Here is a 16003-nt window from a genome sequence, read left to right as displayed (position 1 = left end):
CCTGGGCCATAGAACCAGACCTTGCCTCAAAAAACAAAAACAAACAAACAAACAAAAACAGAAAAGCATATATATATATTTTTTAAAAAACAAGGGCAGTATGTGGATGACTTTTCCTTTTTAATCCAAATGAGTCTTGCTTTTTAATAGGGCAGTTCAAACCACCTATGTTTATTGGTTTTCTTTGCCTTTTGTTTGTTTCCACAAGGGAGCTTAAATATCTACAGAACTTGCAGAATATACATTTTTCCCACTTGAGGAAACTGGGAAAATGGATTTCTTTCCTCTCTTCTGGCAGGGGTAGTTTATGGTCTATTTGCTGGCATGTGTCAGGGTCTAGGTGATTCCAGTCTAGTATTTTTGCCATTATGACCAACCCTACCTTTTCTCAAGGATTTGGGCCAGCAACAGAGACATTTTGTCCCTAAGCTCATCTGAAGTCCTGGACTTCATTTATATGGACCAGGAGACTTGCACTGTCTTACCCTGAGATTCTTTGATTGCATGAAGCAGAAATTCATTGAGTGTAGCTTGGGAAGAGGAGGGGGATTAAAGGGAAGGATGTGGGAGTTAGGGCTCTAGGGGTAAATCACATAGCCTGGATCATGAGAGGCTGCAACTGGGACCTGGAATATCAAGCTTAGGTTACTCCACATCCCTCCATGCCTGCAGAGGGTCTCCTCTCTTCTTCTCTTGGAAGACTGGCCACTCCAGCCCCTCCAGCCCCACACAGCTTCCAGTTCACATGCCTGATACTGACCCCTCTGCCCTTGGTTCAACACCTTGAGAGAATGAGATTGGCTCACTGATATATAGCACCTCCGTGATCAGGTACTTGCTCTGTTCAAAGCTGGCTGGGAGAGGGGAGGAGATGAGATGCTCCTGTGATACAAACAGGAAAACCAGGGCTTGGCAGCCAGACTTACAAAGGAGGAGGTGTGAGAGAAGGAGACAGGAGACTCTCTGGGTAAAAATTCATTGAGATCCGTGAGACACTGCCCTGTCATTTCTTCGCCTGTCCTGGTGTTTAATCCTCTCTTGGGAATGCTGCCTTTACCGTAGGTGTGTCCAAGACTGTTCACCTTGACCAAGAAGGTGAAAGCAAGCAGAGCAGTCTGGCCCTGCTCTGTCCCCTGCAGCATTGCTGGTTTCCAAGGATCCCGCAGGGGTGATGGGTCACCAGTCAGTTTGCTGAGATCACCCTGAGAAACATGCCTAGGAAGCTTGCTTAGCCCCCAGGGGCCCCAGGCTGATTTCTGGAGAGCCACAAGCCTCAGCACAACCCCCATCATAAGTAGAGACTTGCTGACCTCCCTGCACCTTCCCCACCTGCTACAGCTCTGGCCCCTCTTCAGGCCGAATGAATCAGCTTCCCCAGAAGAATCCCCTGCGACTACACCCTGCTGGCTCTGCTGGCTGTTCCACTGGAGCGGAGAGCTCCAGCATGGATGGCTTTTGGATGGAGGTGGAACAGATCCAACAGAGAGATGAGCTGAGGGAAGAGGACAGTGGCGGGAATGAAGGCCAGCTTCCAGAGGGTGAGAAACCCTGGCGGGGGCCTGTAGGGGTGGTAGGAGGGCTTGATTCCAGGCAGAGAAATGTGAGAGGATCCAGATATGAACCAGAACATGACAGCATTTTCTCTGTTGCCTGGACTGGTGCAGTTCTCCACACCATAGTCAAGACGATCTTTTAGTAATGTAAATTAGATTATGTCCCTTCTTAGAGTGAGTCCTTCAGGAAATATTTTTTGAGTGCCTATTATGTGCCAGGCACTGTTTAGACACTGGGGATATAACAGTGAACACAAAACAGTCTCCTATCTACAGAGCTAACTTTCTAGGGAAATTCTAAGCCCTCTGCTCAAAATCCTCAAATATCTCTCCATCTATTTCAGAGTAATAAACAATTATGTGTCCCTATTATCTACTACTATGTAACAAACCACCTCAAGCTTAGCAGCATAATGCAACAATAATCAATTATTATGACTATTACTATACGTCACTGTTGGAGGGGTTGAGTGGGCTCAGCTAGGCGGTTCTTGCTCAGGACCTCTCATGCAGTTACAATCAAATGGTGGCTGGGGCTGAGGTCATCTCAAAAGATTTCTCATCTGTGTGCCTGGTGGTGGATGTGACCATCAGGGGGCCTCATCTGGGATTATCATCTGGAATACCTGCATGATGCCTCCACATGTGGCCTGGGCTTCCTCACAGCATGGCAGCTGGGTTCTAAGCACAAGACCAAGAGAGAGAGCCGGGTAGAAGCTGTCTTGCTGCTTATGACCCAGCTCTAGAAGAAAGACAGCATTGCTTCTGCTGCATTCTGTTACCCTGCATGCAGCTATGTTCAAGGGGAGGGGAATTAGACTCCACCCCTTGATGGGGTGAGAGTCAAAGAATTTGGGGACATGTAATAAAGCCACCAGATCATAACTTACCAGGCTTTACACAATTGGCTTCGTGCCTCCTCTCTGCCTCTTCTCCTCCCACCCTGACTGGCTGTCACTCTAATTCTGTCCTCGGGCCTCCTTGCTGGTCCTTGACCCTAAAAGCACTTTCCTACCTCAAGTCTTTTGTCTTCTCTGCTCCCTTGGCCTCAAATGCTCTTGCCGCAGGCATCTGCATGGCTTGTTCTCTCCAGTCAGGACTGGGCTCAGATGTTACCTCCTTAGACAGGTCTTCACCAGCTTCCCTACATAAAATAGCACCCCTGCCCCATCACTCTCTAGCCCCTGCCCTACTCTGTTCGTTGCTACAGCAATGATCACTGCCTGACTTTACCTAGTGCACTTCACTGTGCATGTGTCTGTGACCCCCACTAGAATGTACATTCCATGAGGCCAGGGACATCATTGGCCCTTTTCACTGCTGTGTCCACAGTGCCTAGAACAGAGCCAAGCACATTCCCGTACTCCATCCTAACTTGTTCAGCAGATGAGGGAATGAAAGGGCTCCACATGGAACCCTTCCTGGTTTGGCATGTAATTCAGCTGGGCTTGCCCCTGGTTGGCAAAACAGACCATGTGGTGACGCAGACCTCCTAAGGGCCTAATAGTCACATGCAGCGCCTCCAAGTGTGAATGTAAAAAAATCCCTGGTTACAGTAGAAGTGGTTTCAGGAGATGCCCTGCATAGGAGGTCCTCCATGTGGCCTCTCTGGCATCATGATGTGGCCAGCAATCTAATTTCCAACAATACACAGGCAGTGGGGTCAGAGTGGGTCAGAGAGAAGCTACTTTAAGCAACTAAATAAACACAGGAGCTTTTGTAGCACAGGGCTGAGGGATCCTGAGTGGCATGGAGCCAAGACTGTTTTTTTTTTTTTCCTTTCTTTTCTTTTTATTTATTTATTTAATTTTTGAAATGGAGTTTCACTCTGGCACCCAGGCTGGGGTGCAGTGGCACAATCTCAGCCCACTGCAACCTCCAGCTCCTGGGTTCAAGCGATTCTCCTGCCTCAGCCTCCCAAGTAGTTGGGACTACTGGCATTCACCACCACACCCGTCTAATTTTCGTATTTTTAGTAGAGATGGGGTTTCTCTATATTGGCCAGGCTGGTCTTGAACTCCTGATCTCAGGTGATCTGCCCACCTTGGCCTCCCAAAGTGCTGGGATTACAGGCATGAGCCACCGTGCCTGGCCATCTTTTCTTTTTATTCAGACACCAACTTGAACCAGAGGGATTGTTAATCATTTATTTTTCCCATCAATGTCTACTCATGGCAGGCGATGTTGGATGCTCCATTTATGGTAGGGATCTTGTTTCCTTTTAAAATAGATTTGTTTTAGTAAAAAATGTGGCCCATGATTAAGGGGATATATCTGGTAAGGAATTTTACAGGGATAATTAGATACAGATAAAAATTATAAAGGTGGTAGGTGAATGCCTACATTTCAAGAAACAGTGGCTAATTGAAAGGATCCTGTACAAACAAAAAAAATGTGTGGTATCGTGATAGAATCAGTACCTCCACCAGCCAGCACAAGTCAGGAATGGACCCACAACGTTGCAGCTGCCCCGGAGGCATCTGTTCTGGTTCCCAAGTGCGGGGAAAGTGTTGGGGGAAGACATGGATTATTTGTAAAACCCAGGCTGCCATAAAAGCAGTTTTGTTTGAGTTTTTAAAACAATTATTACCTTGTTGACTAACTTGGTCAACACTGGGTACAACTGTACACCCTACCAATCCTCTCTTACATGTGTTCAACTTCCAGTAAGAGCTCTTGTCCATTTCCCCATGATAAGGCCAGTGTTTCTCAAGTGTGGTCTGAAGACCCTATTGCATTAGAATAATCTGAGGAAGACATTCCAAGTGCAGATTCTCAGGCCCAAGGCCTGAACTCCTGGAGCAGAATCCCTGGAGGTAGGACCCGAGATCCTGAAGTCTCAACTCACCCTCCCATTCCAGTGAATAGTTTTGCTATGGGACTATGACAGTTTCCTTAGGAAGCAAGTCGAGGGGACAATTACAACACAAATAAGGTCTTGAATATGGAGGACTTTCCAAAGGGACATCAACAACCAGCACCAGCTTCCCAAGGGGACACCATGTGACCCTGTGGTGGTCTCTGCCAGATTTTGGAGAAGTGGGTTCATTACTTTGGAGAGAAGTGGGTCCAAAATCGGAACATGCAGGGCCCTTCAGCCAGCTCTGTTTTCCAGGGATTGCCATGTTATGGGTTGACATCCATACACTAGGTAATGCCATCAGTACCCCCACCCCGCCCCGAATTCTCAGAAGGCTCATTAGATCTTCTCTCCCAAAGAGTCTGGTTGGTGTTGATAGGTCTCACGATCAGAAATGCAGAAACTCCTGTGTCCAGGTGAGTGTGTGCTTCTATGCAGAACTTTGGTTAGCACGTGTGGCCGAGTGCAGAGCTGTGTGTGTTCATCTGGGTTCTACTTCCATTGGCAGAAGGGGAAGCTGAATCCCTGTGGCTGCAGGACACAGGCCTGTTGGGCCTCCTTGGTGGCCTGGGCTTGGACGGTGATCATCAGGAGCTCCTGTCCACCCTGACACAGACCCAGGTGGCCGCTGTGTGCCGCCGGCTGGACATCTATGCTCGCTCAGTGCGAAGACAACAGAAGACACCTGTCAGAGATGTCAGGGATGTCTTTGGGGTCTTCAATTCAGGGGTAAGTGGCATATAGGTCATTGCAGGCCCGGTCTGACTGGGATCTCTGTGCTGCCACCACAGCCTGAGAGATGCAGTGATCCTGCTGAAGGGCTGTGTTGGTGTGTGTATGTGTGTGGTGTTGGTGTGTGGGTGTTGGTATGTGTGTTGGTGTGTGTGGTGTCTGTGTGTTGTGTGTGTTGGGGTGTGTGTGTTGGTGTGTGTTGGGGTGTGTGTGTTGTGTGTTATGGTGTGTGTGTGTTGGGGGTGTGTGTTGGTGTGTATGTTGGTATATGTGTTTTGGGGTGTGTTTGTTGGTGTGTGTTGGTGTGTGTGTGTTGGTGTTTGTGTGTTGGGGTGTGTGTTGGGGTGTGTGTAGGGGTGTGTTGGTGTGTGGGTGTTGGTATGTGTGTTGGTGTGTGTGTTGCTGTCTGTGTGTTGGTGTGTGTGTTGGGGTGTGTGTGTTGGTGTGTGTTGGGGTATGTGTGTTGGGTGTGTGTGTTGTGTGTGTTGGGGTGTGTGTGTTGGTGTGTGTTGGGGTATGTGTGTTGGGTGTGTGTGTTGTGTGTGTTGGGGTGTGTGTGTTGGTGTGTGTTGGGGTATGTGTGTTGGGTTGTGTGTTGTGTGTGTTGGGGTGTGTGTGTTGGGGTATGTGTTGGTGTGTGTGTTGGGGGTGTGTGTTGGTGTGTATGTATTTTGGGGTGTGTGTGTTGGTGTGCATGTGTGTGTTGGGGTGTGTGGGGGTGCGTTGGTGTGTGTGTTTGTGTGTTGGTGTGTGTGTTTTGGGGTGTGTGTGTTGGTGTGTATGTGTTGGGGTGTGTGGGAGGTGTGTTGGTGTGTGGGGGTGTGTGTTGGTGTGTGTGTTGTGTGTGTGTTGGTGTGTGTGTATTTAGAGTGCATTGGCTTGCACACGTATGTCTCCCTGCCTTCCACTGTGTGCCTATGTTGCATGTAGGTCTTCATCTCCCATGCATGCCACTGCATATATGCCTGTTGCCACTGTGTGTCCTTGGGTGAGCCTGAAAGCCTAGGTTCTTTCTACATAATTGTTATTGATGCAGGGCGAGCAAGCCCCTAAATTGAGGATTAGCTCTGGAAGCTTTTGGTTTTACTCAGGAAATAATTCAAGAGTGAGCTGGTGGTAGAAGAAAACAAATTTATGGAGGCAGCAGTGATACAGTGGTGTGACTGCTGCTGCAGAGCAGGGCCACCCAATAGGCCATGTGTCCAGAGCAGCAGCTCAGGGGCAGGGCCACCCTATAGGCCGTGTGTCCAGAGCAGCAGCTCAGCAGCAGGGCCAGCCCCTAGGTCGTGTGTCCAGAGTAGCAGCTCAGGTGCAGTTCTGCCTTTTAATTACATGCAAATTAAGGGGTGAGTTATTCAGAAATTTCTAGAAAAGGGGCAGTAACTTCCAGGTGTTGCCATGGCAATGGTAAACTGTCATGGCACTGTGGGCATGTCTTATGGAGAGGTGTTTTTGCCTCTTCCCTGTTTCAGCCAAAGTCCCATCTCCTACCTCATTATCAATACAAAGTCCTTTTTTTTTTTTTTTTTTTGAGACTGAGCCTCGCTCTGTCGCCCAGGCTAGAGTGCAGTGGCGCCATCTCGGCTCACTGCAAGCTCCGCCTCCTGGGTTCACACCATTCTCCTGCCTCAGCCTCCCGAGTAGGTGGGACTACAGGCGCCCGCCACCATGCCCAGCTAATTTTTTATATTTTTAGTAGAGATGGGGTTTCACCGTGTTAGCCAGGATGGTCTCTATCTCCTGACCTCGTGATCCGCCAGCCTTGGCCTCCCAAAGTGCTGGGATTACAGGCGTGAGCCACCGCACCCGGCTGGCACAAAATACTTTTTTTATTGTCACTGTGTATCCTGCTGACACTTGAAGTCTGACAGGTTGTGGGCATCATCTTTCTTGGAGCACCTCTGAAGTGGCATAACAGTGATTAAAACCACAGGCTTTGGAGCCAGCCAGACTTGGGCCCAGTGCCCATTCCCTGACTTAGCAGCTGTGGGACCTTGGGCAAGTAACTCAGCCTCTCTGGGCTTCAGCAGCTCCATCTGTGAAAAGGGGTTGTGGGTGGCTCCTATTTCCCGGGGTTGTGTGAGCATTGTCGGCTTCCCACATGAGTAATTGGGCACTGTCTGTAATTTGCGTAGAAAATGTCGTCAGAGAATGGGGACTCCAGTATGAAGGGGGCCCAGCTCAGTTCCGGGGCCTCTAAGTCTCCTCCAGGTAAGTGGTCTTCATTCTCCAGGACCCTGAGAATCCTCCAGGCTGCATAAAGGGCTGCTCTGTGAAATAAGAGAATGTGCACACCTCCCAGCATTTCCTGCTTCCTGCTGACTCCCTGCCTTCCCTGCTTAAGGGCAGTAGTGAGGAGCCCTGAGGGGACAGGTTGGGCCCTTAAGTGAGCTGTTGCCATCAGGCCCATGGAGCTCAAGATGGGAAAAATCTCTTCCTGGGCAATTGGCCTTAGCTAGGAAATCACTTCCTGGGGCAGTGAGGGTCTTAGCTAGGAAATCATTTCCTGGGGGCAATGGGCCATAGCTAGGAAATCACTTCCTGGGCAATGAGCCTGAGCCCTAAACCTAATGATTTGATCCTGGGGCTTTGAACTTGAGCTTGGGAGATCACTTCTTAGGACTAAGGGCCTAAGTCTGGAACCGAAGCACTTGCTTCCTGGCAGCCGGTTCTCACTGCCTTTCTGCTTTGCTTCCCCTGCAGCAGCAGAGCCTCGGGGGCTGCAGGAGCAGGCTGGGAGGGAAGAAGCCTTCAACATGGACTCTGCCTACTCAGAACAAGCTGCGGTGCTCCTGCAGAGGAGCAGGCCATCCCGGGGAGGCATCTCTGCCTGGGGCAAGTGTTCCCTGCTGGTGAGGATGCTGTCCACAGGGCTGGTGGCTAGGTACCCCTGTGCTCAGGCACCAGCACCCGTCTCTTCACACCTTCCACACTGACAGGCATCCAGCACAAAAGTTGTTGAATCATTCATTCATTTACTTCATACCACAAATATTTACTGAGTGACCGCTGGGTGTCAAGACTGGGGAGCAGGATGCCTACAGTCTAACAGTCCTGTCAGTATTGTCTCCATGCTCTTTGTTTTTATCCTTAGAAAGCCTTCCCTCCTCCAGCAAGCTCATAACTGTCCATCAACATGTTTTTCTAGTTACTTTTAAAATTAATTTTGTGCCTGGAGTGACAGAGAGAGACCCAATATTTTAGTTCTGTTCTTTCCTCCCTCCCTCCCTTCCCTCCTTCCCTTCCCTCTTCCTCCTCCTTCTTTTTTCTTTCTTTCTTTCTTTCTTTCTTTCTTTCTTTCTTTCTTTCTTTCTTTCTTTCTTTCTTTCTTTCTTTTTCTTCCTTTTTCTCTCTTTTTCTTTCTTTCCTTCTTTCTTTCTTTTCTTCTTCTCTTTCTCTCTTTTCTTTCTTTTTCTTTCTTTCCTTCTTTCTTTGTTTTTCTTTCTCTTTCTTTCTCTTTCTTTCTTTCTTTTTTCTTTTCTTTCCTTTCCTTTCCTTTCTTTCTCCTCCCTCCTTCCCTCCATCCTTCCCTCCCTTCTTTCCTTCCTACCTACCTTCCTTCCTTCCTTTTCTTCTTCCTTTCTTTCCCTCTTTCCTTCTTTTTTTTTCTTTGAGACAAGGTCTCACTCTGTCACCCAGGCGGGAGTGCAGTGGTGCCATCTCAGCTCACTGCAGCCTCAACCTCCCAGGCTCAAGCTATCCTTACACCTCAGCCTCTCAAGTAGCTAGGACTACAGTTGCATGCCACCATGCCCAGCTAATTTTTAAAAATTTTTTAGAGTTAGGTTCTTCCTACATTGCCCAGGCTGATCTCAAACTCCTGGGCTCAAGCAATCCTCCAGCCTTAGCCTCCCAAAGTGCTGGGATTACAGGTGTGAGCCACTGCACCTGGCCATTCTTTTTTCCCAAAATATTCAGTTATCCCAGCATAGTTCCTTCCAAATAGGATGTAATCGTTGCTAGTTAGATTTTTAAAGATTGAATTATAACTTGCTGTTAAGTGCACAGATATTTACCATGTACAGCTTGGTGTGTATGCCTGTGTAAATACCACCAAATCAGTACAGAAACTTCCTCCCTTGCTTGATGGCTTGTAATATGGGAAAAGAAAGAAAGAAAGAAACTTCCTACCCCACCACCCACTGAGCTCCCCCATGCCCTTCCCAGGTAGTTCCTTTCCCTGCAGGATAACCACTATTCTGACTTCTCTCATGGAGTAAATATAGTCTTTCACAGTCCCTCTATTACTAAAGGAAGTGTTTCTTCTTTGACCACATGATGATGCAGTTGATGCAATCTTAGGTAACATTTTACTGAGGGCTGCCCTGGCCCAGGGCATTGTTCCCAAGGCTTCCAGTGCCCTCATTGCTCCCTGACTGTATGATAGAAAAAAAGAGAAGTAGGGTCGGGCACAGTGGCTCACGCCTGTAATCCAGCAATTTGGGAGGCCAAGGCGAGAGGATTGCTTGAGTCTAGGAGTTTGAGACCAGCCTGGGCAACATAACAATACCCCATCTCTACAAAAAATTTTTGATAGCCAGGTGTGATGGTGCAGGCCTGTAGTCTTAGCCACTTGGGAGGCTGAGGCAGGAGGATCACTTGCACCTGGATGAAGCTGCAGTGAGCTACGATTGCACCACTGCTCTCCGCCTGGGCCACAGAGCAAGACCTAAAAAAAAAAAAAAAAAAAAAAAAAAGAGAGAGAGAAGTGGCATATGTTAGTCTGTTTTTACACTGCTGATAAAGGCGTGAAAGAGGTTTAATGGACTTACAGTTCCACATGGCTGGGGAGGCCTCACAATCATGGTGGAAGGTGAAAGGCACATCTCATGTGGCGGCAGACAAGAGAAGAGAGCTTGTGCAGGGAATCTCCCCTTTTTAAAACCATCAGATCTCGTGAGACTTATTCACTATCACGAGAACAGCCTGGGAAAGACCTGCCCCCGTGATTCAATTACCTCCCACAGGGCCCCTCCCACAACACATGGGAATTCAAGATGAGATTTGGGGGAGGACATAGCCAAACCATATCGTGGTGCTCAGAGAGGAGAAGTGACAGAATTGGCTCCCACAAAGGCCAGGACAGAACACCTGGCAGCCTGACCCCAGAGCCTTCCCAACTGACCACCACTCTCTACTGCTTAGGAAACCAGCCCCACCCCCTGCAGTAGCCTCTATTCCAATGTGAGAGTACTTTCACTCATTCAAATGGAATTTTCTTAGGTCTGCAACAAGTTGCAAAAACAGAACTCCCACATACTCTACACCTAGTTTCTCTTAGTGATAATATTTTCCATTAATCATAGTACATCAAATAACATTTATGTTTGTTTGTTTGTTTGTTTTTTATTTATTTATTTATTGAAACAAAGTCTCACTCTGTTGCCCAGGCTGGAGTGCAGTGGTGAAACCTCGGCTCACTACAACCTCCACCCCTGATGTTCAAGTGATTCTCGTGCCTCTGCCTCCTGAGTAGCTGGGACTACAGGTGTGTGCTACCACACCCAGCTAATTTTTGTATTTTTAGTAGAGACAGGGTTTCACCATGTTGGCCAGGCTGGTCTTGAACTCCTGACCTCAGGTGATCTGCCCGTCTCAGCCTCCCAAAGTGTTAGGATTACAGGCATGAGCCACCGCACCCGGCCTAAATTTTTTTTTTTGAGACGGGGTCTCCCTCTATTGCCCAGGCTGGAGTGCAGTGGTGCAATCTCAGCTCACTGCAAGCTCTGCCTCCTGGGTTCATGCCACTCTCCTGCCTCAGCCCCCGAGTAGCTGGGACTACAGGCACCCACCACCGTGCCTGGCTAATTTTTTGTATATTTAGTAGAGACGGGGTTTCACCGTGTTAGCCAGGATGGTCTCAATCTCCTGACCTCGTGATCCACCCACCTTGGCCTCCCAAAGTGCTTGGATTACAGGCATGAGCCACTACGCCTGGCCTAAAATTTTTTAATAATGAATTTCTATTTCTAAAACATCAGAGATAATTAATATTCAACATTATCTTGTCTTTTTATTTGACAGTGTTTCTCCATTAAATTATGAATTATGATAATAATTAATCATGCTAAAGGGCCAGGCATGGTAGTGCACACCTGTAATGCCAGCACTTTGGAAGGCCAAGGTGGGAGGATCACTTAAGGCCAGAAATTTGAGACCAGCCTGGGCAACATAGCAAGACCCCATCTCTACAAAAAAATTTTTAAATAATTGGGTGTGGGCCAGGCATGGTGGCTCATGCCTGTAATCCCAGCACTTTGGGAGGCCGAGGCAGGCAGATCACTTGAGGTCAGGAATTTGAGACCAGCTGGGCCAACATGGTGAAACCCCATCCCTACTAAAAATACAAAAGTTAGCTGGGTATGGTGGTGCACAAGTATAATCCCAGCTACTTGGGAGGCTGAGGCAAGAGAATTGCTTGAACCTGGGAGACAGAGATTGTAGTGAGCAGAGATCATGCCACTGCACTCCAGCCTGTGTGGCAAAGTGAGACTCTGTCTCAAAAAAAAAAAAAAAAAAAAGTTGGATGTGGTGGTGTGTGCCTGTAATCTTAGCTACTCAGGAGGCTGGGGCAGGAGGATCACTTGAGCTCAGGAGTTCAAGGTTACAATGAGCTGTGATTGTGCCCCTACACTGCAGTCTGGGTGACAGGGCAAGACTCTCCTCTGAATAATAATAATAATGCTAAAGACATCACATATTGATCTTTTACCATACACTTAGCATTATGCCAAGTACTTCACATATTTGATTTAATTTCATTCTATTAAGTTGGTGATACTTGTGTTAATAAACTAAAAATTAGTAATAAGTATTGAGTACTCACTATGTGTCAGGCACCATGTTTCATACACTTTATTGAATTTAATCTCACCAACAGTCTTGTGAAGTCGATACTGTTGTCACTTCCATTTTGCAGATGAACACACAGGTAAAATTATTTGCGTGCACTCACAGGTAAAGTCAGGATTTGAACCCCGGAGGGTGTGACTCCATAGCCCATGCCGCAAGCACTAGGCTGTATTATAAGCATCAATTACTATTTCTTTCCCTTTGAGCACTCGAAAGGGGCACTGGGAAGTGGTCCGGCCACGCCCTCCAGGCAGTGCTGAGCAAGCCTGGCCCTCCTGCTTGCCTTCTCTGACCTTGGGCGGCAGGAAAGCCTGGAGCTGCCTGCAGATTCCCAAGGTGGCCTCTAGATGGCACGGTTGAGCATTCCTTATTTCTGCGGGTGGCATGGCCAAGGCTGGGGACAGACCCGATGAGGCAGAGGAGCAAAGGACCAGAGTAGAAGCAATAATAAGAAGCCCATGGGGTTATCCCTCTTCTCCAGGTCCTCTTGTGGGAGGGCAGGCAGTGAAAACAGTTTCTGTTTCTTGGGGCTTCGCTGTGTGCTTGGGACTGTGCCAAGCACTTTATACCCATTAGGTCATTTGCTCCCACTAAAATTTTATGAGGCCGTTGCGGTGGCTCATGCTTGTAATTCCAGCACTTTGGGAGGTTGAGGTGGGAAAATCGCTTGAACCCAGGTGTTTGAGACCAGCCTGGGCAACATAGAGAAGCCCTGTCTCTACAAAAAATACAAAGATTAGCCGGCTGTTGAGGTGCACACCTGTAGTCCCAGCTACTCAGGAGGCTGAGGCAGGAGGATCAATGGAGCCCAGGAGGTGGGGGCTGCAGTGAGCAGTGTTCATGCCACTGTACGCCAGCTTGGGCATCAGAGCAAGACCGTGTCTCCAAAGAAACAAACAAACAAACAAACATGCAAAAACCTTCTGAGGTAGGCTCTATTTTATGATTATGGATGGAGAATCGGGCTCAGAATGTCACTCCGTTTGCAAGAGGTGGAGCTTGGACTTGATTTGAGGATGGACTCCTGAGTGCTCGCTCTTATCCACGCTGCTCTTCCTTCTGCCTAAATGCCCTGGGGAGAAGGGGGAGCCCCAAAATACACATCAGACACATAGCCTGACAAATTGTCTTTACTTCCCTCTCTATTAATAGAACTTTACCATCCCCAAAGGCAGACTTGGCGTGACAAGAATAGGAGACTTGTCCCTGCAGGATATGAGGAAGGTACCTTCTCTGGCCCTCATAGAGCTGACCGCACTCTGTGACATCCTTGGCTTGGACCTGAAGAGGAGCAAGGCGGGGAAGTGGAAAGCGGCAGGTGAGCAGCCCTGGCCCAGGGGAAGCCCTGTGGCCACAGTCCTCATAGGGAGCTGCACACGGACTCTCCCAGCAAAAGATGCTCAGCATTTTTTTTTTTTTTTTTTTTTTTGAGACGGAGTCTTGCTCTGTCACCAGGCTGGAGTGCAGTGGTGCGATCTCGGCTCACTGCAACCTCCGCCTCCCGGGTTCAAGCAATTCTCTTGCCTCAGCCACCCGAGTAGCTGAGACTACAGGTGCGTACCACCATGCCCAGCTAATTTTTGTATTTTTAGTAGAGACAGGGTTTCACCGTGTTGGCTAGGACGGTCTTGATCTCTTGACCTCGTGATCCGCCTGCCTTGGCCTCCCAAAGTCCTGGGATTACAGGTGTGAGCCACCACACCTGGCCAACATGCTCAGCTTCTAAATTCCTTCTGTTTACATTTTTTTTTTCTGTATATGAAAATAATTCCTGCTCATTGTGGGAAACTTGTGAAATAGAGTAAAATACAAAAAGGAAAAAATATAATTCAGAAAAGCACTTTTAGTGCATTATCTTCCTTTGTGTGTATATGTGTGTATCCTTTTTTCACCTAATATTATATAATTATGGTTTGGGAGCAGTGGCTCACACCTATAATGCCAACACTTTGGGAGGCCAAGGTGGGAGGCTCACTTGAGCCTAGGAGTTTGAGACCAGCATGGGTGACATAGTGAGACCCCATCTCTACAAAAAGTGAAAAAGTAGCCAGGCGTGGTGGTGCACACCTGTAGTCCCACCTACCCGGGAGGCTGAGGTGGGAGGATCACTTGAGCCCAGGAGGTGAAGGCTTCAGTGAGCCTCGATCATGCCACTGCACTCCGGCCTGGGTGACAGAGACTCTGTCTCAATTCTGTATATATAGAACTATGAGACCCTGTTTCATAATTCCATTATAATAGAATATATTATAGTTATAGATCTATATTATAGAATATTATATATAATAGATTTATGGACATTTTCCAGTTATTGTATAATTTAGTGGTTGTCATGATAATGCTACATAACAAACAACCCCCAAATTCATGACTTAAGAATTCTTTACTCTTGCTCACATGTTTGTGGGTAAACTGGGTGTAGCTTGGCTGATCTAGGCTGGGCTTGGCTCCAAGTTGTTGGCTGAGTGTAGATCTGCTCACAGGTCTCTCGTCCTCCTGGGACCAGCTGGCCATCTGGAGGATGCTCTCATGGTGACAGCAGAAGCTCAGAGGGCAAACTGTACCACACAATGCATTTTAAGCCTCTGCTTGCATCTTGTAGGTTACCATGCCATTGGTCCAAACTAGTCACATGGCCTAGCAAGGGGTGAGGAAGTACGCTGTGCTTCCCTAATGGGAAGATTTGCAAATTCACATGGCAGAGAGTGTGGATACAAAGAGGGGCAATTAATTTAGAACAATAGTGACATTTACCACAACTATTAAATATTCCTTGAAAACATGATTTTTATTTATTTATTTATTTTGAGACAGAGTCTCTCTCTCTTGCCCAGGCTGAAGTGCAGTGGCATGATCACAGCTCACTGCAGCCTCAACCTCCCCAGGCTCAGGTGACCCCCCCACTTCAGCCTCCTGAGTAGCTGGGACTGCAGGTGTGTGCCACCATGCCCTGCTAATTTTTGTATTTTTTGTAGAGATGCAGTATTTTTAAGTTGCGCAGACTGGTCTCGAACTCGTGGGCTCAAGTGATCTTCCCATCTCAGCCTCCCAAAGTGCTGGGGTTACAGGCATGAATCACCTTCCCTGGTGAAAACATGATTTTTAATCACTGCACTATTTTTCTCCTCGTGGATGTGTTCTAATATATTTAATCATTTCCCTATTAGTGGGCATTTTTGATGTCCATGTCTTTCCTATTATAAGACACAGACACTACTGCTGTATATATACTTTTGAATGCATCTTAGATTACTTTAGATTGTACTTATGAGTTAAGTTCCTGAAATAATACTGCCCTTCAGCAGTGTATGAAAGCGTTCATCTCACTGCATCATTGTCAACATTATGCATTGTGATTTTTTGGTTTGTTTTGGTTTGGTTTTTTGGTTTGTTTCTTTAAAACAAGAGGATGGTGAATAAAAAAGACCAGGGGGAGGAATCTAGCAGAGGTGGGGTAGGCCGGGGAAGGGAGAAAGAAGGAAGGTATGGAGAAAATGTGGAAGGAGGAGTTTGCCTGAGAAGACCTCAAGCCAAGGTGGTTAAGATTGACCTGGGGAATACATTCTCTAGGACCTGGCCCATCCTGCAGAGCCAGAGCTCTACCCAGGACTGCTGTTACCTTTTTATACCTGGTGCCTTCTGAAGCAGCAGCGTGCTTCCCTTTCAATACTTTTTTTTTTTTATTCTGTGAGATGGAGCTTCGCTCTTTTCACCCAGGCTGGAGTGCCGTGGTGTAATCTCGGCTCACTGCAACCTCCGCCTCCTGGGTAAAAGCAATTCTCCTGCCTCAGCCTCCCAAGTAGCTGGGATTACCGGCACCCACCACCGTACTCGGCTAAATTTTTTTGTGTTTTTAGTAGAGACAGGGTTTCGCCATGTTGGCCAGGCTAGTCTCGAACTCCTGACCTCAGGTGATCCGCCCGCCTGGCCCCCCAAACTGCTGGGATTACAGGCTTGAGCCACCGCACCAGGCCCTTTCAATACTTCTTTCACCAGCTGAGATTTT

The 16003-nt window shown here is 47.8% G+C and overlaps 1 protein-coding gene across 1 annotated transcript in view; it reads left to right on the top strand.

Moving 5' to 3' along the window:
* The window catches only part of ARHGAP40 (Rho GTPase activating protein 40), a 49918-nt gene that overhangs the window by 20341 nt on the left and 13574 nt on the right, over nucleotides 1–16003 (top strand). The window contains exons 2-6 of the mRNA XM_012511737.2: nucleotides 1339–1538; nucleotides 4925–5142; nucleotides 7281–7356; nucleotides 7849–7997; nucleotides 13150–13315. Of these exons, the coding sequence (XP_012367191.2) occupies nucleotides 1339–1538; nucleotides 4925–5142; nucleotides 7281–7356; nucleotides 7849–7997; nucleotides 13150–13315 (809 nt within the window). The remainder of the gene's footprint in view (nucleotides 1–1338; nucleotides 1539–4924; nucleotides 5143–7280; nucleotides 7357–7848; nucleotides 7998–13149; nucleotides 13316–16003) is intronic.

This window comes from Nomascus leucogenys, chromosome 13, assembly GCF_006542625.1.
Source record: "Nomascus leucogenys isolate Asia chromosome 13, Asia_NLE_v1, whole genome shotgun sequence".
In the NCBI taxonomy this organism is placed as follows: domain Eukaryota; kingdom Metazoa; phylum Chordata; class Mammalia; order Primates; family Hylobatidae; genus Nomascus; species Nomascus leucogenys.
The sequence above is the reverse complement of the archived record's forward strand: the minus strand, read 5'-3'. Positions and strand labels throughout refer to the sequence as shown.